Genomic DNA, 23,594 nt, shown 5'->3' on the forward strand with positions numbered 1-23,594 from the left:
GAAGGAGAAAAGGGTAAAGCAAAAAAGAATGAGAAATTTGATATGAGGATTGTTAACCTGTGATATTGCAACAAAGACACATGAGAAAATGAGCATCAACAGCAGCCAGCAAACAGAAAGTTCGTAAGAGCACACCCACAAGAGAAATTTAAAGGAAACTTGTAGGAAGGATTTAGGAGGCTTGCTTATAGGTACACCATAAATACCAACCAAAGTATAAGAATTAAAACCAAGTAAAGTAATATTCTAGTTTTACGGTACAATGTAAAGTGTTATTGCATATTATAACGATTATTAATTACTGTATTAGATTTATTATCCACCCTCCATCAGAAGGTCCTAGGGCTGGTTACAGCAATATAAAACACAGCATTAAAACACTTTAAAACTAATTACAATCACAACTAGAGTGGGTCTTCGAAATACATAACTCAAGAGGTAAAGGCCAAGGTAAAGAGGTGTGTCTTCAGCATACAACAAAAGCTATATAATGAAGGTGTCAGGCGAACCTCCGTGGGGACAGAATTCCACAACTTTTGCAAGTTGTGCCTCTTCTAAACTAGGATAACCTAATGACAGCCCCCAGGGCAATTAGTTTCAGTCCCTGTTAGCCCTACAGTATCATTATTTTTTAATGAAACCCCTAATATATTTGCCTACACTTTCATTCTGCAGAAAAATAAAAAGTTTGTAAACTTGCTGCTTTTCAAGAAAGGTATTCTACTTTAATGTTATAGCTCTTCTTGACTATCAGCAATTGTACACATTTGTATGTATTTCTATACCCAAGTACAAAAGCTACATAAAACCTTTAGGAAGCATCAGTTTAATTATGGAACCTAGCTACTGTGCCAAAAAATATTCTCTTGGCCTCAAGACCACTGTCTGGAGACTAGTGACCCCACATGAATAAATAATTTGTCCATTTCTGTTGCAGACTATCGTATCACTTTCAAGATTTCAGACAAACACAAAGTTGATCCAAAATTTTTAAAGTACATCAGAATGCTCACGTCTTAGTCTGGCTAAACCACCTGTGTATATATTAATTGTAAGCAATTTCAATTCTCACATGAAAATGAAAACCATATATTCTCATAGCCATTGACTCTTTACTATTGCAAAGACAATGCCTGCTTCAAACAGCATGGATTATTCCATGCATTACACACTTTTGAGTTCACCAGTCTCCTTCCACTAAACAAGAATTTTGACAACACTGGTACTGATGCTAGTCATTAAATTAATTAATTAATGCTAAGAACTTGTTTCCTTCCATTCTGAAGGAAATCAGCCCTGAGTGCTCACTGGAAGGACAGATCGTGAAGCTGAGGCTCCAATACTTTGGCCACTCATGAGAAGAGAAGACTCCCTGGAAAAGACCCTGATGTTGGGAAAGATGGAGGGCACTAGGAGAAGGGGACGACAGAGGACGAGATGGTTGGACAGTGTTCTTGAAGCTACGAACATAAGTTTGACCAAACTGCAGGAGGCAGTGGAAGACAGGAGTGCCTGGCGTGCTCTGGTCCATGGGGTCACGAAGAGTCGGACACAACTAAACAACTAAACAACAACAAATAACTTGTTGCTAAAAAGAATTTCTAATTTGCATTGCTCATTCATGATGCTATCAGTAAATCAATCAAATGTGAGGAAAAGAAACTGTCCAATAAAATATAGAATTCCAGAATTAAAGGCATTCACTTAATAAAGTGAAAACTACCTAGGGAATAGTGTGTTTACAAAAGACACATGGGAAGTATTCAACCTGACACTCTTCTGATTGTTCCATCAGAGCAAGAAGTTTTGCTTGCCAAAACGGAATTATCCCTCCTCTCATCCTATCGTGTGCTGTTCTGGGGGTAACAGTTCTCTTCTCACCTGTAGTATCTTTCCCTTCCTGTTTCAGATACCTCAGCATTGCACTCATACTCCATTTGTTCCCATAATCTTCCACTTCAGGGTCATCACAGCTATAACCAAAGAAATAGATTTCAAACTTTCAAGAACTTCAGTATAATGTCTCCAATTTCTGTTTAAATGTCAATTTACAAGTTTTGGGTTTTTGTATTAATTTTGACCAAATTGCAAGAGGCAGTGGAAGACAGGAGTGCCTGGCGTGCTCTGGTCCATGGGGTCACGAAGTTGGACATGACTAAACGACTAAACAACAACAATTGCTGACAAATGTTTAACAGAAATAAACAATTTGGGTCAAGTCTTACAAGCAGCACATAGAATCATAGATCATAATCACCATTATTATTATTTTATTAATCACCTTCTAGGCAAGCATTTCAAGGCAATGTACAATAAAAACAGCAAAAAAAAAAAAGTTAACAACACACACGAAAGAGCCAATACCTTTAAAACAAAACTAAAACAATACAAAATAGAGACTCATGGCAAATGCCCATTTATTCAACTGGGAAAGCCTGTAGGAACAAGAATGTCCTCAATTGTTTCTTGAAAGTGCCAAAAGTGGATGCCTGTCATATCTCAACAGTAATGCTGTTCCACAAAACAGAGGCAGCCACACTAAAAAAGACTGATCCAAGTTACCGCAGAGTGGGCGGCTGAGATCTTTGAAGCTTGCAAAATAAACCTTCCCGCAGACCACAGGGATCTACTGGGTTAAGGTGGTCTCTAAATCAGTGTCTGCATCAATTTAAGACAGCCACAACAAAATACTAGTTTTGTTTTTTTAGTGCTTTAGTGTATTATATATATTAACTGCTGTAAGCTACTTTGCGGGGGGGGGGGAGGTCTAACGGGCAGGATAAAAATATATTTAAATAAATAAATATCATGGCTGTGCTTTTCTCTGGACAAACGAAGACTCAAAAACTCTTCAGCAAAATGTAAGTGCAGTACCTGACATAGTCACCACTCTTCTTGTTGACACTGTAGTTTGTTAAATGCATGAATTGGTTCTTAATATTCTTTGCTCCCTGGTCATATCTCACAGTTGCAAACCTACAAAACAAGAACCAAGAATACAACAATAATTCAAAGCATAGCAGGCCAATTGTCCCATCATCTTTTATCTAGAGATTGGGGAATGGCTAGATATTACTTTTCTCCCCTCACCTATACAGCTGATGAAAGCTAGCTGCCAACTTCCATGCTTCCTCCCCAAACCCATCCCTCATCACACCATATCAGAAACTGCTATTGTCTCTTTTTCACAGTCTCTTTTCCACTACCAAATTGCAATGGGCTATTTGCAGTCTTATCCAGGAAAAACACATACATTTAGAAACAGCAGTGCGACTGAATTCATTATCTGTTATGCCAACATCAGTAACAGGAACTATCTCTGATTACGTAATTATTTTTTCTGTTTGTGTCACATAATTGGACTTGTGTGAACTAATTGATTGAAGGACCCTATCCTCAATGCAGGAAGCAGTTTAAATGACTTTTAAACCATTTAACTCTATATGGACACAGGGATCACAAATGAACAGGAATGTGGAGTGAAAAATTTGTCAGTGCTTTATTTTTCAACCAAAAAATGTTCTGTTTCTTAAGTTAATTAGGGACAATTGAGAGATAGCAAATGCAAATAATTTATTAGGCCAGCTTGGCAGTTTCAGCATTTTTAGCCTAGTGTTCCAAATAAAAGTAAAATAAGCACGTCAAATCAGATCGTGTTCAGGGGCATCAGAAAAGTTTCCAATGCAAACTAAAGTTTGATGCAAATTAATTTGCAATTCAAAGTTTTATGGAAAATCTAATATCATTGCAAATGAATGATGGAACTTAAATGGAATGAGGACACACAAATGGCATTATGGTATATAAACCGTGCCAAGGAAATTAAAGGGGGGGAGCTCTTCCCCATAAGTCTGTTGGTCTCCAAACTGACTCCCGCTTTGAGATCAGCAGAAGAGGTCCTGCTAATGGTTCTACAACCAGGTATAGCCTGTAAGCTGGTTGCCAAAGACTGAGCCTTCATGGTAGTGGCACCCTGGTTATGGAATTCCCTCTACGAGGAAGTATCTTTCTCCCACACTGAAAATTTTCAGATGTCAACAAAACGTATTTATTCATCTGAGCTGTGGGAACCTAAATAAGCCCTGGAAGCCAGTAGCTGGTATGGTGGGCTGGCTGCGTTATATTAGGCTTCTTGTTTTAGATTTGATTTTTGTATTGTAACATTGCTGTGCACCCCCTGGGCTCCTACAGGAGGAAACACTGTATATAAACACAAACAACTTGGCCCAGTGTACCATTTTGAATGCCACTCCAAATTCTCCATACTTCTTCAGTAAGATCTGTATGATCTCCTAATGGGTACATAATTTATTACTTGTAGAGTATGAGACTCTTAATCATAAGGTCGTGGGTTCAAGCCCCACAATGGTCAAAAGATTCCTGCATTGCAGGGGGTTGGACTAGATGACCCTCATGGTTCCTTCCAACTCTACAATAATATGATTCTATTATTATTAGTTGCTTACTACAAAAAAGTTTCTAAGCTACTTACAAAAAAAATGAAGAACCATTTTCAAATTCTAGCTACTACTTCACATGCACAAAACAGACAGCACCAACATTCTTATATCCTGCCAATAAGCCCAACGCTCTTCAATGTAGGTCAGGCATCCCCAAACCTTGGCCCTCCAGATGTTTTGGACTACAATTCCCATCACCCCTGACCACTGGTCCTGTTAGCTAGGGATCATGGGAGTTGTAGGCCAAAACATCTGGAGGGCCACAGTTTGGGGGTGCCTGATGTAGGAAACCAATGGTGGTATTCTGCTTCATACTAGTTTAACTGATCGAGGCATGCTCAGTACAGTAGTAGCAAGAAGTACAAAATACTGTTGCTCAAAACTGATATGTTTGCTATAACCTGGGAGGTGGAGGGAGAGAAAAAGGAGGATCATGAGACCAACTGCAATCCCCCCACTGCTTAAGTTAGCTACATTCCCCAAACATCAAGGGCCTGCCAGGCAGGGGTTACTGCAAAGGGGACTGGGCTGCTGTAACAGGCTCTGGCCACAACACAGTCTATGAGGTAATGTAAATTCCTTGGCTCACAGTAAGTACCTGAATTCTTTGGAAACCACAGGAATCCAGCAGAGAAAAGGTAAATATCTCCATGGAGCCAGTGCTAATTAGCAAGCAGGACTACCAAAGGAGAGGGCACTAGGGGGCTTAGGGAACAGGAAAGCAGCACACTGTCAGGCACTACAAGGTTCTGCTGCCTGCTCCTTCGTTTCAGAGCATAGTTGCGCAGCCACGTTCTTTTCCCACCCCTTCTCCTTCTGGGGCCCCTCTGAAGCACATTTGGTTTTCTGCTCAATCCATTGTATTTCCACAAAACGACTCTGCGTTTTCTCTGCACTGGTCCAACTACAAATGTCTGCCTGGAAGAGCTTAGGCCCCAAAATATAGCCCTTTAAAACTTGATATTTTAAACTAACTGACTTTTTCCCTTTGACTCCAAACAAAGAAAAACTAAATTGAGGAAGAAAGTTGCAAAACCTGTGCCTGAGTGCCCCCTACTGGCACTTCATTGCTGTCAGAAGTATGCGCACAATCCGAAACCAGCAAACATGAAGGGGCACAGGCTGCTAAAGAACACAAAAGGAGGTGGCAACAACATTCACTTTGCAAAGGGGCGTTACACAAAAAATTACCAGCATGCATCCAAGCCTTTTGCACTTTATTTTGATCATGTACAACGGGCTGTTTTAAGATGCACCACAGAAGCTGCCTGTTGTGCTGTGATATTCAAGTGTAAAGTTGATTCCCCCCCCCCAAAAAAAATCAGCTCACAATTAAGTACGTTCATTTGATAAGTGAACTGCTCTGAGACTGGAGAGCAGAAGGGAAACATACCGAGACTTCTGCCATTGACCAGAGGACCGAGGGCCACTGGGAAGCCACAGCCCTTGCCTCCCAGAAATAACATCAAGGCAAGAGGGAGACCAACTTGGCCTCATCCATCAGCCACAGACGAAGCAGCTGCAGGGAGTTTGCTTCCCCCTTTACAGCCTGAAAGAACACTCAGCTCCAGCTGCCTGTTGCCCTGGAACTGTAGAAGCAAGAGGAAAGAACACTCTGGCCCCATCTATCAGCCAAAGAAACAAGAGCCACCATTTGCTATTCAAGCAAGAACACCAGCAAAGGGAAGATCAGCATGAATAAAAACAAATGCCTGCTTATATAGTTCACCACTTTGTTCTGGCCTTGAAGAACTGATCTCCCTCCTCTACCTTTTCCTTTCACTCCTTTCACTTTTGAGGGTTTGTTTGCCTAATATCAGGGCCTCTCTCTTATTCTTACTGATGTGAGCCACTTTAGGAAACAATAATTTCTGAAAAATGTAATAAATAAATCTACTTCAGGTGAGGCGATAAGAGACAAATGCCAAGTTCATTAGTAGGAGTAGGGACAAAAGAGGTTCATCACAAATATACCTTCCACTTTAAAGTATCAGATTGTTACCTGCAAAGGAGGCCCAGAGCTAGAATGGAAAGTTGCTCTGGAACAAGTCAAAATATATGACACAGTTTGCAACCCATTTGCCCATATCAAACAAGAAAGGACCACTGTACCATAACACGTACTAAGGACACCACAACTTCTTCCTAAATTCAGTACAAGGGGAGCAACATTCTACTTTCAACCCATATTATCTCACATGCAGTATTGTGCCACTTCCTACAAGTCATTGCATACTGCCTCTTGTTCTTAATATAGCTACTGAAGAAAGGCTGTGGAATGTTTAAACTTTTCCAACCAAGTTTTCAATTAAAATAATGGGTAGGACACATGCCTGACCTGGTATAAAACACCTTCCTATGTTCCTATAGTATAGGTTTCTTGGCATTTTGGCCAGAGACGGAAATATGTGGACAAAGAGAGTTGTAACCTGATGGCGCCAAAGTCATGAAAGCTTTCCCTTGTGCCTATACTCACAAATTCAGGAAAGACAAAAACTTTGGAAGGCAATGAAAGCCTTAAAGTCCACTACTGCCACCTGAAGGCCACAGTCAGGAAACGGCATTTCATTCACTGATACATACCGTATTTTTACATGTATAAGACTAGGGGGGGGGTTACCAGAAAATTAGGTTTAAATTTGGGGCTCATCGTATACACGGGTAGTGCTAAGGGGTGTTTTCTTAATTTGGAGTCCCCCCAAATATACACGATAAATACGGTATATTCCATAATTCCCTGTCATTGCTGAGGCTGCTTGAATTTCAGCCAGTAGCTAAGCTCAGCAGATTCTCCACCAAAGACTGCCCCTAACACTTGGGGCTTGAGGAGAATAGGACAGGAAAGGGATGGAAATGCACTCATAATGAGAGAAAATATTTTTTATCTAGATACTTTATAAGCATTGATTCATCATTCCCAACTTCCAAAAGTTGAGTAGGATTACCAAGAGACCTCTTCAATATCTTAAGAGACAGTCGCAAAATGAAATTAAGACACATGACTCTTCAACTTTGTGGAGCAAAATATTTGCCTTCTACAGCATGGGACACAGAACCGACACCTACCTGGCCAGACCTTCCTCATAGAGGTAGATGACAAGGGGGTCATAGGACGTCACCAGAACATACAGCCGCACATCAAATTTGAAATCTGAAAAAGGAACAACACTGATCAGTGGCCACAAATTGTTCAAAAATGGAACCTACCTAAGAGTTGAGAACAACAGGGTCAAGGGATCAGATATTTCCAGTGAGTATTTCTGAACAGTGATGCTTTGTGCGTTTGGATGACACTACTGTATTTTTAATAGGGTGAATGCTTCACAACAGAATCAAACAGAATTGTTTTCCTATTATTCAATAGCCAGGTTCAAATCACCACTCAGTTCTGTAGCTCATCAAGTCACTGGGCCCATTGCTATCTCTCAGCATAATGGGTTATTGAAAGAAAGTGGCAGAGGGCTAGAACCACATATGCTGCCTTGAACTTCTTGGAAGAAATGTAGATTATAAATATAAAAAATCAATAAATAAAATTCTGAAGCCTCCGCATACATCTCCTGAAAGAAAAGACACAAACTCACCATCTATGAGTAGAGGGTTGTTGATGTAGCGGGAGACCAAGATGTTCTCTTCAAGGGAAATCTGACTTGGCTACAGAAGAAACAGACAGCACATTGGAGTGAGGAACAGGACACCTGAATGCTAACAGACTGTCCCCAATTGCTGCATGCCAGGGAATGTTTGCCTGATTACTAGGTTAACCAAATGCTGTGGCAAAAGCTATTGGATCGTATCCAATGAAGTTGTCCCACTTGTGCAAGGATTTGCTCAATGGAACTTTACATCCCTCAGGCCCTTTCCCGAATTCAGCTCCAGGGGGTTGTGTATGAACCCTGGACAGATTCAGGAGGCATGTGGGGCGAGTAAATAAAAATATGATTGGCAATGCAAAAAGTGAAAAGGGAGCATTTATCCTCTTAAATACACACAAACCACTGTCTGAATGAAATTTGTCCCCCTAAAACAGGCATAGGCAAACTTGGCCCTCCAGATGTTTTGGGACTACAACTCTCATCATCCCTAGCTAACAGGACCAGTTGTCAGGGATGATGGGAGTTGTACAGTGGTACCTCAGGTTACAAACACTTTAGGTTACAGACTCCGCTAACCCGGAAGTAGTACCTTGGGTTAAGAACTTTGCCCCAGGATGAGAACAGAAATTGTGTGCTGGTGGCGCAGTGGCAGGGGGAGGCCCCATTAGCTAAAGTGGTACCTCAGGTTAAGAATGGTTTCAGGTTAAAAACGGACTTCTGGAATGAATTAAGTTGTCTTTATATGAACGCATCCTTGTTATTGTATATAAAGATATGCAAATATCAAACACCAAGTTCAACATTTTCAGAAATTATCCATCTTCATATAATACAAATGCATCAGAGAGCAAAACAGAAGGCAGCTTATTATCAAGCTTGTTTTCTCCTGCTTTGGAGGCTAGGACCTGAACCAATGGATTGAAGTGATAAGAAAGGAGATCCCAACTAAACATCAGGAAGAACTTTCTGACAGTAACAGCTGTTTGGCAGTGGAACACACTCCCACGAGAGGTGGTGGACTCTTTTTCCTTAGAGGTTTTTAAGCAAAGGCTGTATGATCTAGTTGAGATTCCTGCATTGCAGGGGGTTGAACTAGATGACCCTTGGGGTCCCTCCCAACTCTACAATTCTATGATTCTACACAATCACAGGGCTCCCTCTCATATCAAAACTGGATCAGAATTAAGTGGTGGTGTTTCTCCCTTTCAAGTTTTTAATATTATTCTTTCCTTCCAGCAAAAACTGGAATTGTTGACCACATTGCTGTGAATGAGGACTCTGTAATAGGAACTAAAGATGCAATCATATGCAGATTTACCTAGGAGTAACCTCCACTAAACACAGTGGGACAAATTTCTAAGTAAGCATGCATAGGATTCAGGCTGCACATCATCAACAGAGAAAACAACTTCTTTACATCATGCTTTCTGCACCACAGTCCAAATGCCAAACTAGGCAATTCTGTCCAAGACTTTGAACTGTGTGAGCACAGAAAAGAACTGTGTGCAACAACTATGATACTAGTGACAGTTCAATATACAGTAGTAAAAGCTAATGTGATAAAGTCATGATCAAGGGTTCATATTATGACAGGAATAGACTATAGACTGCATGTCTGAGGGCTGCAACATCCTGAAAGCACAGAACACGGATATGGTTTCTAACAGCAATACAGAAAATCTAAAGTGGCTTTCCTATGTAGCAACCACTATTCAAATAAGTTTGGGTATGAACAAGTTAACTACAGTCAACTGGAAAACTTTGTGTTTATCTAGTGTGACACACAAAAACAAAAGCATCCCCTATTATTTGCAGGAGATTAAGGCGATTTAAGAATGAGATTCTAGAGAGCACTCTCTAGAGAAGTAAGACATTTGACAGATCTGTGGGTTTAACAATCCTGGAAGAGCCAGATATTATGGGAAATAAGCTTAGAGTGTCTTTCTCCGGGTTCTGACCCTTTGTTCACATATGTCTTTCCTTGAAGCAGAGAGTAAAGTCTTGTGCAGCTCTGGAAACAGTTGCTTCATGTACTTGGCTAGCAGCTGCCTTATTCCATGGGAAAGGAGCCAGGCTGAGAACATATGAGACAAACTGGCCCCTTCAATATGTGGAAGGGAGAGAGATATATGAGTGAAAGCAGTGACTCACTGTTCAGTTTTATAGTTTGCCTATTAGTTATAGGGGACACACACACAATTTTTCCTATCCATTATGGCTCCTTTCACGACTAGTGATAGGCAAAGCACTTAAAACAGTCAACAGTGAATCTGCTACACTGTTCTCCATGGGTGAAATCTATTTACCAAGTGCTAATCTGTGCTGAATGCAATAGACTCAGGTGAGCTAGTTACCTGTAGCAAAAATGTCACCACAGTCACCACACCCTTGCTTCTCCAGATTTCTGATCAAGTGCTTGGTAACGTTTGCCTCACCATACAGACAACTAGCCTAACATATGAGTGTATGGTCAAAATGACCCCATTACCATCTGATAGCTGCTTCTAATCATTCTGTGGCTGCCCTAAAAGCATGCTAACTTTTGCACTATGAACCTCAAGATATCTCCACTTGCCAGAATGGGGATGTGTCTGTTAAGAAGTAGCATTAGCCAACAAACGAGTGATCTCAGTTCAGAAGGTGAGAATGCACAGAAAACATACAAGCTTCACATTTAAACAGCAACCACCTGAACATAACTGCTCCTAGGCTTACAAAGTTTTTCTGAATCTACCCCTCTTTACTGGATACACCCCTGAAAAGATATTCCTATAACCTCTCTGGCAAGATCGTGGGAGTCCTGTCAAGGGAAGCCCTGCACAAAGTTAGTGCTTGTACAATGGAACTTTCCCCCGCCTCCCACAGCACCTCCCACTTCAAAAAAAAAGGCTCTTGGGGAGTCAGGAGAACCCCCAGAACAGCACACAATGGGAGAGGGTTTCGTTCCATCTGGCAAGCTGGAATACTTGCACAAAGCGAACAACTGGAAGAGCACAACATTGAATTTCACCCAGGAAATTCACTCACAGTTTTAAAACATTCATGTCCCAAGTCAAAGGTCTTATATACTACTTCCTTGGTATCCAAGACTCATACTTCTTGCACATGTTAAGTAACAACCAAAACAGTAACAGCTATTTTGCTTGCTCCGTCTACACTCTGTTGTCAGCATTTGACAAACCAAATAAGCAATATCTAACTATCTAATAATTTGCTTAACTGATATAAGTGACAGGAAACAGGACAAGTGCAGCAACTCAGTACCATACTAAGTGTGTTGCTCCTAACAGTCTGAACATTTATGTGGAGGTCAAAACATTATCATGAAACGTTATCACTTGCTCAAAGATGCAAGCGACTTATCAAGCTTGGTATATTTAAGTGCTTACATTGTTGATCAAATAGACACCTCGTCCTCTAGAAGATGCCACAGGTTTCACTATCCAGGGTCCCCTATCCTTTGAATAGGAACCTGGTTGAGAAAGAATAAAAATCACAAACACTATCAAATGCTATACCAAAAGGTTTACCAGACACTGCCACAGCTTCCAGCAATGACTGAATGGAATTTCAGCAGTACTTACGGGCCTCTTTATATGAACTGCTAAAAATTGCCACAGGTGTCTTTTCATTCTGCATCTTTCCTCCTCACTTTATACTCGGTTTGGTCACAGATAGCAACACATAGCAATTATGGGATTTGGAAAATTCGCTTGCCTGGTTTGTACTTAGCATAGAAAGCTACCTTATTCTGACTGAGATCATTGGTTCATCTACATCTGTATTGTCCACCCTAACCAGCAGCAGCTCTCCAGGATTTCCAACAGGGTTCTCTCCCAGTCCTACCTGCAAATGCCAGGGATGGAACCTGGGACTTCCTCTATGCAAAACTGATACTCTACCACTGAGCTACAGCCATTCCCCTGTGATTTATGCCAAAATGATCAAGTGTGCCACTGCACAGGGAAACATGTGCCGCTTCACTCCTGCTGCACTACCAGCACCTAAGCCATGGTTTGCCTTAGAACTATGTCCAAACCCAGGCTCATGGTTTGTTTTCTCCCAAACCATAAGCAGTAAGCCAAGTACAAACTTTGGTTACTGATCACATTTTGTGAGCCCATGTTTGGACATAACACTAGGTCAAAGTACTGCAGCAGCAGCAGCAGGAGGGAAGGAGAAAACCAGACACAATTCTCTCCCTGTGCACCATGGTTTGGCTTATGGCTATGTGCAAACCAGATTAAAGTAAGCACAGAGCTCGGGAATGGCCCCCTGTCAATTGTTACACTGAAATGGCTCATGATTTTTTTTTTATTAAAAAAAATAAGGCTTAAGACTCAAAATCATGTGCCTTAGTATGGAGGAACAGAGATGTCCCACATTTAAGTATCTATTTCCCAGGTTTTCCCAATGCATTAAAGACCTCCATTGCAAGGATTCAAAGGGTTAAGAGAGGACTTTATCTAGGGTAGTCATTGAAATATCATGAGTTTCAATTTCAAAAGCTGACATACATTTTGTCGCCTGGAGCACCAGAAAGATCATAAAATGAAAAACACTTCCAAGCTTTACTTAATACTTGGTCACTTTTGAGTCAGTCACTTACAGCAAAACTCTTGATATTCAGCAGGGAGAATGAAGGTCTGAGGGAGCACGTGGAAGGTTTTGAATCCATAGGTTTGCTGCATGCGAATGATGTTCTTGTACAATCTGTCCTTTCGAGTTAATTCATAAGACCTGAAGAGATGTACATGCAGTTTTCAGATGTCGCCTCTTTGTGAGGATCTTTGAAAATTAATTACCTTAACACTCACAAGTTTTAAGGAAAATAAAAAAATTCCTTCAGTAGCACCTTAAAGACCAACTAAGTTTTTATTTTGGTATGAGCTTTCGTGTGCATGCACACTTCTTCAGATGCATGCACACGAAAGCTCATACCAAAATAAAAACTTAGTTGGTCTTTAAGGTGCTACTGAAGGAATTTTTTTATTTTACTTCGATCCAGACCAACACGGCTACCTACCTGTAACAAGTTTTAAGGAACACAAGGATCTTACACAATTCTAGCTTGCTCTCTTGCTACTGTCAGTCTGAATACAACATAAGGGTCTGCAGTCACCAACTGATCACTGACTCTCTCCTACTGAAGGAATTCTAAAGGATGGTATGAATGTACCAAGCTTACAGAAAGATTTCTTGGTGGTGGTTCCTCATTCCAATTTTCCTAGAGATCCATTAATTCTAAGCAATAATAGGCAACTCTTTGAGCAAGTATCTCATGGTAAGGGATTTTATTTTATTTTTTAATTTAGAAACTATTTTTATTAGTGTTCTTATGAAAGCTTTACTGAGCATGAGGACTTTGGGGATAGGAATTTATAAATCCCAATTTTCCCAAATTTCTACATAAGCTATAAGAGAGCCTGAAGCATAATATTCAAGTCACACTGCTTATTTTCACCCTTCTATAGAGGCATTTCTATGCAGTCATCACATATCCCCTTACCTGGGGAAGTGGTTGACTTTTTGAATATCTGTGAGGGTTCGTAGAATGTAGGGTTTCAGATGGGATCCTGTCCACATAAGGTTATACTCATTGCTGCTTGGGTGTACCTAGACATGACAAGGAAGTTGGGGGAAAGTATATTACCTACCAATCAAGGCACTAGATTAAAAAACTGAGGTCTACGTGCTTTCTAATCCAGAAAAAAAATAAGACAAATGTCTCAACCTGAGTGAAATATTTTCCAGCTACATAAGCACTTTTCTTAACATACACATTTTGCTAGAGGATATTTATACATTTATTATATCTCGCTCCAAGGATGCTATCCAAAACAAAAACAATTTACAAAGCTGCCATTAATCCACCTCCACAAAGTTTGTTTCTTCTGGTATGTATACAATTTATAGTTTTTAAAATATCACACTATACAAAAAGAATGTACATTATAAAGTTATCATATTAGAAACAGTATATAGTGGTACCTCGACTTACGAAGACAATCCGTTCTGCGGCCATCTTCGTAAGTCAAGGTTTTCGGTTCTCAAAGTGCCGCTACAGTGCATGCGCAAGCGTGATTTCGCGCTTCTGCACATGCGCCGACCGCACACGCCGCTCTGCCCAGGCACGCGCGGTGAAAGCACTTCCAAGGGTTATCAACTTCGGAAGTTGAAACCTTCAGAAGTCGAAGCATTCAGATGTCAAGGTATGACTGTATATGACAAGCTACCAAATGCAGGAGTGTGCTTTGTCATGCTTTTTGTTTGAACAGCTGTACCTTAACACACTCAACGCTCTGAACTATATCTGTCTCTTGGCTCTAAGAGCAGGGAAACCTAATTGGACTTTCAGTCTCTTCATATTAACAAGTCCTGATAAACATACCTCACGGAATCCATGAGCTGACAAAATGCTCCGCACCAGGCGACTTTCTGTTCTCACAATCTTAAAAGACAAGCGATAGCGCTCTGTGAAGAAAGTATCACAAATTAGTAACACCACGCCAGCCACATTATATTTAACTGGGTGCCAAAGGCTGCCAAAGGGAAACAGTGTTAGGGAAATTGACACATTCTATTAAGCCTAACCCCGACCGTTAGGTCCAGTCACAGATGACTCTGGGGTTGTGGCGCTCATCTTGCTTTACTGGCCAAGGGAGCCAGCGTACAGCTTCCAGGTCATGTGGCCAGCATGACTAAGCCCCTTCTGGCGAACCAGAGCAGCGCACGGAAATGCCGTTTACCTTCCCGCTGGAGCGGTACCTATTTATCTACTTGCAATTCGTGCTTTCAAACTGCTAGGTTGGCAGGAGCAGGGACCAAACAACGGGAGCTCACCCCGTTGTGGGGATTTGAACCGCCAACCTTCTGATCGGCAAGCCCTAGGCTCTGTGGTTCAACCCACAGTGCCACCTGCATCCCTAATCCTACACTACTACTTATTTATTTATTATTGTTATTATTATTAAAAGGGATGCAGCAAAACCAATATGGGTAAATTGCAGAATTCACCCTGGCCCTCCCTCTTTCTTTCTTTCTTCCTTCCACCTATTTGTTTAATCAGCTAATTTACTGTTGCTGCACAAGAACGAGCCTATGAACTTTTTCGACTTCCAAACAATGTTAAGCACTTTTTAACTCCTGTTGTTTTCAACAGATATTTTAAGTGCATGTTTAAATTCTTCTCTTAGGAACTTATAAGGTTGTAACTTGACTGTTTTCATTTATTTATTTATAGTCAAAGCACCACATAACTGTAATATGTCAAGAGCCATTTCATTTATTTATATGACAAGAAGAGAAATCATATACTGTACAGGTAATTTCATTTTATATACTCTTGCTGAGATAATGAGTTGCATAAAACCACATTTACCCCCAATCAAGCGGATGTAACTGTCCTTGGTTAGAATAGCTTCTGCATGAAATACCAGGATTGGGATCCTTCTGAATCCACCTGTCCACGTGATGCATGGGTGCTCCCTAAAACAGCAAAACACATTTATGAACATATACAGGAAAATGCTAATTATGAAGAGAGTCAGAATACTTGCATACAGCAACCCCTATGTAGATCAAAACTATTTAAAAGTAAATATAAGCTTCAAGATTCAGAAACATAAAAGTAGCAGTTAACACTCTTATGACAAACATTTATTCCTGAAGTGTACAGCTAAAATATACACATCTCATTAAAACCTGGCTATCTCCTATTCTTACCAATAATACATTGAACTTTAGCAGTTGAGGAGAATGCAATTTTTCTTTTCCTTTTTTCTGATCCAACATTTAAAGCAAGGCATTAAAATGCTTATGAGGGAAAGAGAGATGATTTTGATATTTTATGTAGCATTAGATTGGGCTACAATGTTCAAAGAATTATTCCAAGACAGAACCTTACATTTTCCGAGTGCAGTTCAAGTTATAAACTGGCCAGGTATCGTGGCAACCCATGCTAAGGCAACACCTCAGCAAGTCAAATGGCAACACATTACTACACTAAGGTTACACCTCAGCTCAAACACAGAGATGTTGACATTTGTACAGTTACCACACAGCAAAAGGTTTAATTCAGTCTAGAATGTTGCATAGAAAAATAAGAAAAAGTGGAGTTGGAAGAAGAAAAGCCAGGGTATAGTATGTGGCAATGTACAAGCAAATTCTTACAAATTAAGCAAGTCATCATACTCAGAAATGCTTTTATTTTATCAATATTTCTATTACATAAAATTAAAATTTGGATATTTGGGTGGTCTGATAACCATACAGCATGCACCAAAAACTTCACAACAAGTTTCTATTAAGATAGGAGTCATTATATACCCATCTTCCAGCATTGCCCTGTGCTAAAAGACATACAGTATTAGAAACAGAAAGGAGGAACGCTTAGATATTCCCCTCACACCAATTTCACCCCTTTTCTCTCCAAAATAACATATAAACTGGTAGGTGGGGAGCAGTAAATTAAGAGATCTCCTACATGGCTTATATTCTGCCCAAGAACAAAATGATACAAAAACACATGCTAGTTCAAGACTCCCATTAAGGAACAGGAAGGAAAATTAGGATATACAAGGACTCAGTTGCAAATAGGCACTTTTGCCTTTCCTAAAACATGAAGAAAAGCATGCTGTTGTTTAAGAGTATACTATACAGGTACTTAAACTGACAAGTAGACCAAGAATATGAATGTTTCTTGCTACAAATACAAAGCAATGCATTTACAGTCTTGAAGCAGTGAGTGTACTTTTCAGCTGCTGCCTTAACAGTCCTAAAAACAGCAGCTTTAGTTTACTGTTGTTTTTAAGAGATTTCCAGTTCTCACATCACTGCTGTAAACTGTAAATGTGATAGCAGGCCATTCAAGCATATGTTACACAAGGAAGGAAGCCAAGATGCTTGATAGTCTATGTAGTGCTGTCAGCACATCAACATTTCAGCACTCTGGCCACATTTAATTATTTCAGAATTTTTAAAAATAGTGCACAGCATATACAGTACACTATGTCCACCAACATTTAATATTTGCCACCTATAGATGGAGCATGCAAATTATTATGGTATATGCAGCATGCTGCTTAGCAAGAGCTCTCAAGCTTATGATGATGGGCTTGAGGGCATCCTGAGCAAGTTTGCAGATGACACCAAATTGGGAGGGGTGGCTAACACCCCAGAGGACAGGATCACACTTCAAAATGACCTTAACAGATTAGACAACTGGGCCAAAGCAAACAAGATGAATTTTAAAAGGGAGAAATGTAAAGTACTACACTTGGGCAAAAAAAAAAAATGAAAGGCACAAATACAGGATGGGTGACACCTGGCTTGAGAGCAGTACATGTGAAAAGGATCTAGGAGTCTTGGTAGACCACAAACTTGACATGAGTCAACAGTGTGATGCAGCAGCTAAAAAAGCAAATGCAATTCTGGGCTGCATCAATAGGAGTATAGCATCTAGATCAAGGGAAGTAATAGTACCACTGTATTCTGCTCTGGTCAGACCTCACCTGGAATACTGTGTCTAAAGTTCTGGGCACCACAGTTCAAGAAGGATACTGACAAGCTGGAACGTGTCCAGAGGAGGGCAACCAAAATGGTCAAAGGCCTCGAAACAATGCCTTATGAGGAACGGCTTAGGGAGCTGGGTATGTTTAGCCTGGAGAAGAGACGGTTAAGGGGTGATATGATAGCCATGTTCAAATATATAAAAGGATGTCATATAGAGGAGGGAGAAAGGTTGTTTTCTGCTGCTCCAGAGAAGCGGACACAGAGCAATGAATTCAAGCTACAAGAAAGAAGATTCCACCTAAACATTAGGAAGAACTTCCTGACAGTAAGAGCTGTTCGGTAGTGGAATTTGCTACCAAGGAGTGTGGTGGAGTCTCCTTCTTTGGAGGTCTTTAAGCAGAGGCTTGACAGGCATATGTCAAGAATGCTTTGATGGTGTTTCCTGCTTGGCAGGGGGTTGGACTAGATGGCCCTTGTGGTTCTATGATTCTATGACATATTTTCAATATTTACAAGTGCAAATAAGCTATTACAGACCCTTCACAAAAATAACCATTTGCCTTCATGGGAACACATGCCCAAGTCTAGGACAATTCTATCTAATGTATCTGCATAAACTGCAAGGAGTCAATCACTGAAGGTGATTCTACAGTTGTACACTTCCTTTCCCTTAAGTTCCTTTACACAGGATTCTTTGGATTATTAGAATCTCACATCACCATGTCAGTATGAAGAACAATTTTGTGTCCTCTGATGCCCCAGGTTGTTCACCCTGAACACTGAGCTGGGTCAAGCAAAGGTTTTAAGTCAAATATTTTTCATGCCTACTCTAACACCTTATGTAAGTGGGAACAGAGCCGAGACTGAAGGAAGGTACTTTAGATTAATTCCTGTTCTGAGGATTTACACTAAGGACACCACAGCTCAGACACTAACACTCACCCTTTTCATGACCCTCAGTTTCCTGGAATAACATGCTGGAGGACAGTAGTCACTACCTAGAGAATAATCCAGACATCTATGTACTGCAACCAACTCAGTATTGCTTGAAATATACTGAGAAAGAGGTCTGGACATGCAGACTGGAGATCCCTATAATTGTTGCACTGATCCCACGCTATTCTGTGCACAGTGTGGTATTTAAGACAAAACAGCAAATGCCTGCCAAAGCAGATTTGGTTGCAAGAAGGAAGATTTGGGCCTTAAGAAGAATACAGAGAATCCCTAGCAGGATGTAACACACACACACACACACACAGAGAGAGAGAGAGAGAGAGAGAGAGGGAGGGAGAGAGACAGAGAGACAGAGAGACAGAGAAGATACCAGAGATGTTTTATGGGCATTCCCACCTGATCTGAGGTGCAGTCCATGTCCCTTTCAAGTCACGGGCAAAACTCTTACTTACATATTTAAATAAATTAAAATAGCAACCTTAGAAAAAAATAGTGTTCAGAGTGTATACCAGTAGTCAAATAAAAGACAGCTGAGAGAGTAAGGTTGTTCAAGTGACCAGATCAAGTTATTAATTATCATTTCTAGAACACCTACAGTCTACTAAACACTGTACAGATATTTAAAAACAAGTATACCTGCCCTCTAGCCTACAATCCAATAAACATACTACAAAAGTAAAAAGGAACTGGGAGGGAAGAGAAAACAAAGCAGTTTTCAATTCTTAATGCTATGTAAATGATCTTATAGCGAGAAGCTGAGATAGAAGCGCCACACAGATTACTCAGGAATAGATATTGCTGCCACTTGATATTTGTAATATATTATTTGTCATATTATAAGACACGTCTTATATTTATTTTTTCCTCAAAAAAACACACTATGGCTTATTTTCAAGGGGTGTCTTATTTTTTTCCTCCTCCTCCTGCCGCGGCCGGCATTACTGCTGCGCCTATCACTATGTCTTATTTCCGGGGTATGGCTTATATTCCTTGAATGCTTAAAAATCCTGCTATGGCTTATTTTATGGGTATGTCTTAAAATATGAGAAACAGGGTAGTAGCATGACTGGTTAGCAACAGATTTCTCCTCTATTGTACCATTCCTCTATGGCTCAGGGCTAACATTTTAGAAGATTCAGACCTCTACAAGCACAGCATATGAAACAGGATAAGGTTCCCAAACCTCTTGTATTTCAGTATCATCTTCTATTTACCTGCAAGCACTGACGGATCCAGAGCTGCCCAGGCTCTCAGGTTAGATGGATGTTCAAGTACAAACAATTTGGAGAAGCTAAGAAATCACTTGATGTTTCTCATCTTCTCTAAACATGAATACAGATGCACAGATCACCACCCTACACACTCTCTAGCAAGTAGGGTTTTATCTCACTTGCCTTGTACTTTGGATAAGAAACAACAAAGTTTTTTTCCCAAACCACTGCACAGGTAAGAGAATAACCTCCACCTTTCAGAGTTCTCCATGCACTCCAAAACACTTGGGGAAAGTGGCAACCACTTGGCAACCACCAAAGGACCCATTAGTAAGTCACGGCAGTATCTGTTGAAGAAGATCAATAACAAGATCATAGAAATTGGTGATAATTAAAGACAATCATTCAGGAAGAAGCCAGAGCCAGCCAAAGGCATTTTGCAAAGGGCAAAAAGTTGCCTCCCCGGAGTCTGTTACACAAACAATAGCTCAGCAAGCCATTTAATTTTATTTCAACATTCTCCACAGCACCCTGAGGGCAGGGGCCTAGTTTAGTGGATACAGGAAAGGCACACACACAGAGCTCTCTCCAATCTGCCACCTGAGGCACCTGTCTCACTCTGCCTCATGGTAGTAATAATAATAATTTTATTTATACCCTAACCACAACTCAGTGATAGAATCATAGAATCATAGAGTTGGAAGAGACCACAAGGGCCATCCAGTCCAACCCCCTGCCAAGCAGGAAACACCATCAAAGCATTCTTGACATATGCCTGTCAAGCCTCTGCTTAAAGACCTCCAAAGAAGGAGACTCCACCACACTCCTTGGTAGCAAATTCCACTACCGAACAGCTCTTACTGTCAGGAAGTTCTTCCTAATGTTTAGGTGGAATCTTCTTTCTTGTAGCTTGAATCCATTGCTCCGTGTCCACTTCTCTGGAGCAGCAGAAAACAACCTTTCTCCCTCCTCTATATGACATCCTTTTATATATTTGAACATGGCTATCATATCACCCCTTAACCTTCTCTTCTCCAGGCTAAACATACCCAGCTCCCTAAGCCGTTCCTCATAAGGCATCATTTCCAGGCCTTTGACCATTTTGGTTGCCCTCCTCTGGACACCTTCCAGCCTGTCAGTATCCTTCTTGAACTGTGGTGCCCAGAACTGGACACAGTACTCCAGGTGAGGTCTGACCAGAGCAGAATACAGTGGTACTATTGCTTCCCTTGATGTAGATGCTATACTCCTATTGATGCACAGCATCAATAGAGCAAGTGCTTTGCATGTAGAAGGTCCTAAGTTCAGTTCCCAGCATATGCAGCTAAAGGATCAGAGAGCAAGAAAGACTTTGGAGAGTCACAGTCAGTCAGAGTAGAAAACACTGGACTAGATGTTCATGTATTCATTCCATCTTCCTGACTCCAGAATTACAGAACACAGCTTTTCAGGCTCTAAAAGAATACTCAGGTGCGAGCTGAATACTGATCTTTCATGCATTGTAACCAACCAACAGCCCCCCCTCTTTTTTAACAACGAGAATTAATCTTCCAAGTATGGATGATGAGATGCAAGATGTACAGTTTCAATGTTATTCAGGTGCCATGTTAACTCACTCTGGTCCTTCCTCCGCTTCCTCTTCCTCTGAGGACGAATCTATTTCTTCCAAGTCCCGAGCCATTCCAACGGGCATTTCCTGTGGACGTTTTCATACAGCCCAGAAACAGTGGCCTCTCAAACTCTCCCCCGTAGAATCAGTAAACCTATCCACCAGTGCTGTTTTCTATAATAATAATAATATGATGATGACTGTTTTGAGTAAACTGCAGATATGGAGTATCCTGGCATTATTTCCTCCCTTACAAAGAAAGTCAGGGTGGTGTCATGACAAGAGTGCTGAATCTGGGTATTGCGAACATAGCTAATAATCCCCCTTAACCGCAATGCTTATGAGCCAAGTTACTATTTCACAATATTGCTGAGTGGATAAAATATGATACACCACCCTGAGCTTCTTAGAGAAAGGGGAGGATACCAATATGAATAATTAATACTCTCCAACAGACCACCTTTAATATTGATCTAAGCCATATTTTCACAGGCATTTCATGCAGAAATTGCAACAGTGCCTCTTGCATTTTGAGAATGTTTATCTATTCTTCTTATTTTATTTTTATTTCTGTATAGTGCATGGCATTATAGTGGTACCTCAGGTTACAAACACTTCAGGTTAGTGACTCTGCTAACCCGGAAGTAGTATCTCGGGTTAAGAACTTTACTTTAGGATGAGAACAGAAATCGTGCATCGGCAGCGGGAGGCCCCATTAGCTAAAGTGGTACCTTAGGTTAAGAACAGTTTCAGGTTAAGAATGGGCCTCCAGAACAAAATAAGTTCTTAACCAGAGGTACCACTGTATCTTGATGCTCAGAGGTTTATAAATATACTGTACCTGATAAAATTCAATGAATAAATAACTGGAGGGCAATGAATAAATAACTGGCAGAAGGCTGTACTATGATTGCCTTCCTCCTCCAGGTGAGTTACACTACTTGTACTGCTATGGGAATCAGCACCTTAAACATCCACTCGAGTCACAACCTGATAGTTACATACAGTATATCCTTATCCCAGACACGTTGACATGTACTGCCCACTAATTCACCGGCTCTAATCTACCGGTTTAACAGATTATGCAATACTGTATACCATAGACTGGAAGGGGAGAGCTGAGAGAGGCGCCGGTTGTCAGAGTTCAACTCAGATTCAGCTCAGCACCGTTTCTTTATCAACTTTTTATTCGGTTCACACTCTCCTACTGTGACTTTGGGGCTCTTTTCCCGGTAGCCCGAGGCAAGCTTTCCTACAGTTCCTTCCTCAAAATGAAACTCAAATCCCTTCCAACACACACCACAGTGGGATAACATCGCTCCGCAACCCAAAAGTGCTTTCTGCCAGCGGAGTTTGTTCAAAATAAGATGTTTAATTGTACAGGTAATCAGGCAGCTTTACGGACTGAGGTGCAGGGACACCGCGGGGAGGGGGGGGAGACACTGCAAGTGGGTAGCGACGTCTCTCAGCCCCAACTTGAAACGCACACCGTTCCCAGAGGACGCGTTTCCCCCACAAACGGGGCCCCCATCCCAGGTCTGTAGTGGGTTCGGGGGTGAAAGTGTGAGGGAAAAGGCGGTCCTGCATGTGGCCCTCAGGAATCACCGGTTTGAACTCCGCGAACTTTGCTGCTCAGCCGGCCATCCGGGCCGCCCTGGCCTGGACCTCTATTTAGGCAAAAGGGAGGTGTTGGGGCGAGAGCCGCCCCTCGCCCTCGGTTCCAAGGCAGGTCCCCCACGCCCGGCCGCCTGGTCCTTCCTGTTAAGCAGGAGAGGAGATGCTGCCGCCGCCCAAGCACAAGCCGCCTGCCTAAGCAAGTTCTGCAGCTGCCAGCGCCGTCACTGCCGGGCTCCCCCAGCGCCCTACCTGCTGCTTCATCTCCCTTCGGGCCCGGTAGCCGCGGCTCCCGCCGGCGCTTCTCCTGTTACTACAACAACCAACAGGCAACCGTTCCCTCCCTCGCCGAAGACGCGTCTGCGCAAGCGCCGCCTCTCGGCTCCCCGCCCGGGTTCCTTCCCCGCCCGCATGCGCACAGAGGAACACTCGCCCGTTCGTTCGCCTATGCCTCTGCTAAGATGGCGTATTGCAAGATTCCCTCTGTTAAAAAAGAAAAAGAAAAAGAACCGAGGAGCCGTAGCGCCGTCGGTTCTTCTAACCACGCCTTTGATGAAAACGTCACAGCGCCTCAGAAGGGTTCCACGCATGTGATTGGCGCAGTCGCTTACCCTTCCATGTGGCGCGGAGGAGAGGT

The 23,594-nt window shown here is 41.5% G+C and overlaps 2 protein-coding genes across 4 annotated transcripts in view; both read right to left on the bottom strand.

Annotated features, from left to right (window-relative positions):
* TTLL5 (tubulin tyrosine ligase like 5) overlaps window positions 1-23,314 on the bottom strand; it is a 117,405-nt gene extending 94,091 nt beyond the window's left edge. For 2 of the 3 annotated variants that reach the window (XM_035108181.2, XM_035108158.2), the window contains exons 1-11: window positions 23,210-23,314; window positions 21,351-21,517; window positions 15,438-15,544; window positions 14,448-14,530; window positions 13,566-13,672; window positions 12,666-12,796; window positions 11,446-11,528; window positions 8,045-8,114; window positions 7,527-7,611; window positions 2,875-2,976; window positions 1,882-1,973 (exon numbers count right to left, since the gene is read on the bottom strand). In XM_035108181.2, coding sequence (XP_034964072.1) covers window positions 1,882-1,973; window positions 2,875-2,976; window positions 7,527-7,611; window positions 8,045-8,114; window positions 11,446-11,528; window positions 12,666-12,796; window positions 13,566-13,672; window positions 14,448-14,530; window positions 15,438-15,544; window positions 21,351-21,427 — 937 coding nt within the window. In that variant the 5' untranslated portion in view covers window positions 21,428-21,517; window positions 23,210-23,314. Of the gene's footprint in view, window positions 1-1,881; window positions 1,974-2,874; window positions 2,977-7,526; window positions 7,612-8,044; window positions 8,115-11,445; window positions 11,529-12,665; window positions 12,797-13,565; window positions 13,673-14,447; window positions 14,531-15,437; window positions 15,545-15,962; window positions 17,289-21,350; window positions 21,518-23,209 lie in introns of those variants that run through there. The other variant, XM_060272587.1, reaches the window with a different exon arrangement.
* FLVCR2 (FLVCR choline and putative heme transporter 2) overlaps window positions 1-23,594 on the bottom strand; it is a 228,292-nt gene that overhangs the window by 150,837 nt on the left and 53,861 nt on the right. The gene's annotated exons all lie outside the window — the stretch shown is intronic.

The sequence above is a fragment of the Zootoca vivipara genome, chromosome 1 (genome assembly GCF_963506605.1).
Source record: "Zootoca vivipara chromosome 1, rZooViv1.1, whole genome shotgun sequence".
Lineage (NCBI taxonomy): Eukaryota > Metazoa > Chordata > Lepidosauria > Squamata > Lacertidae > Zootoca > Zootoca vivipara.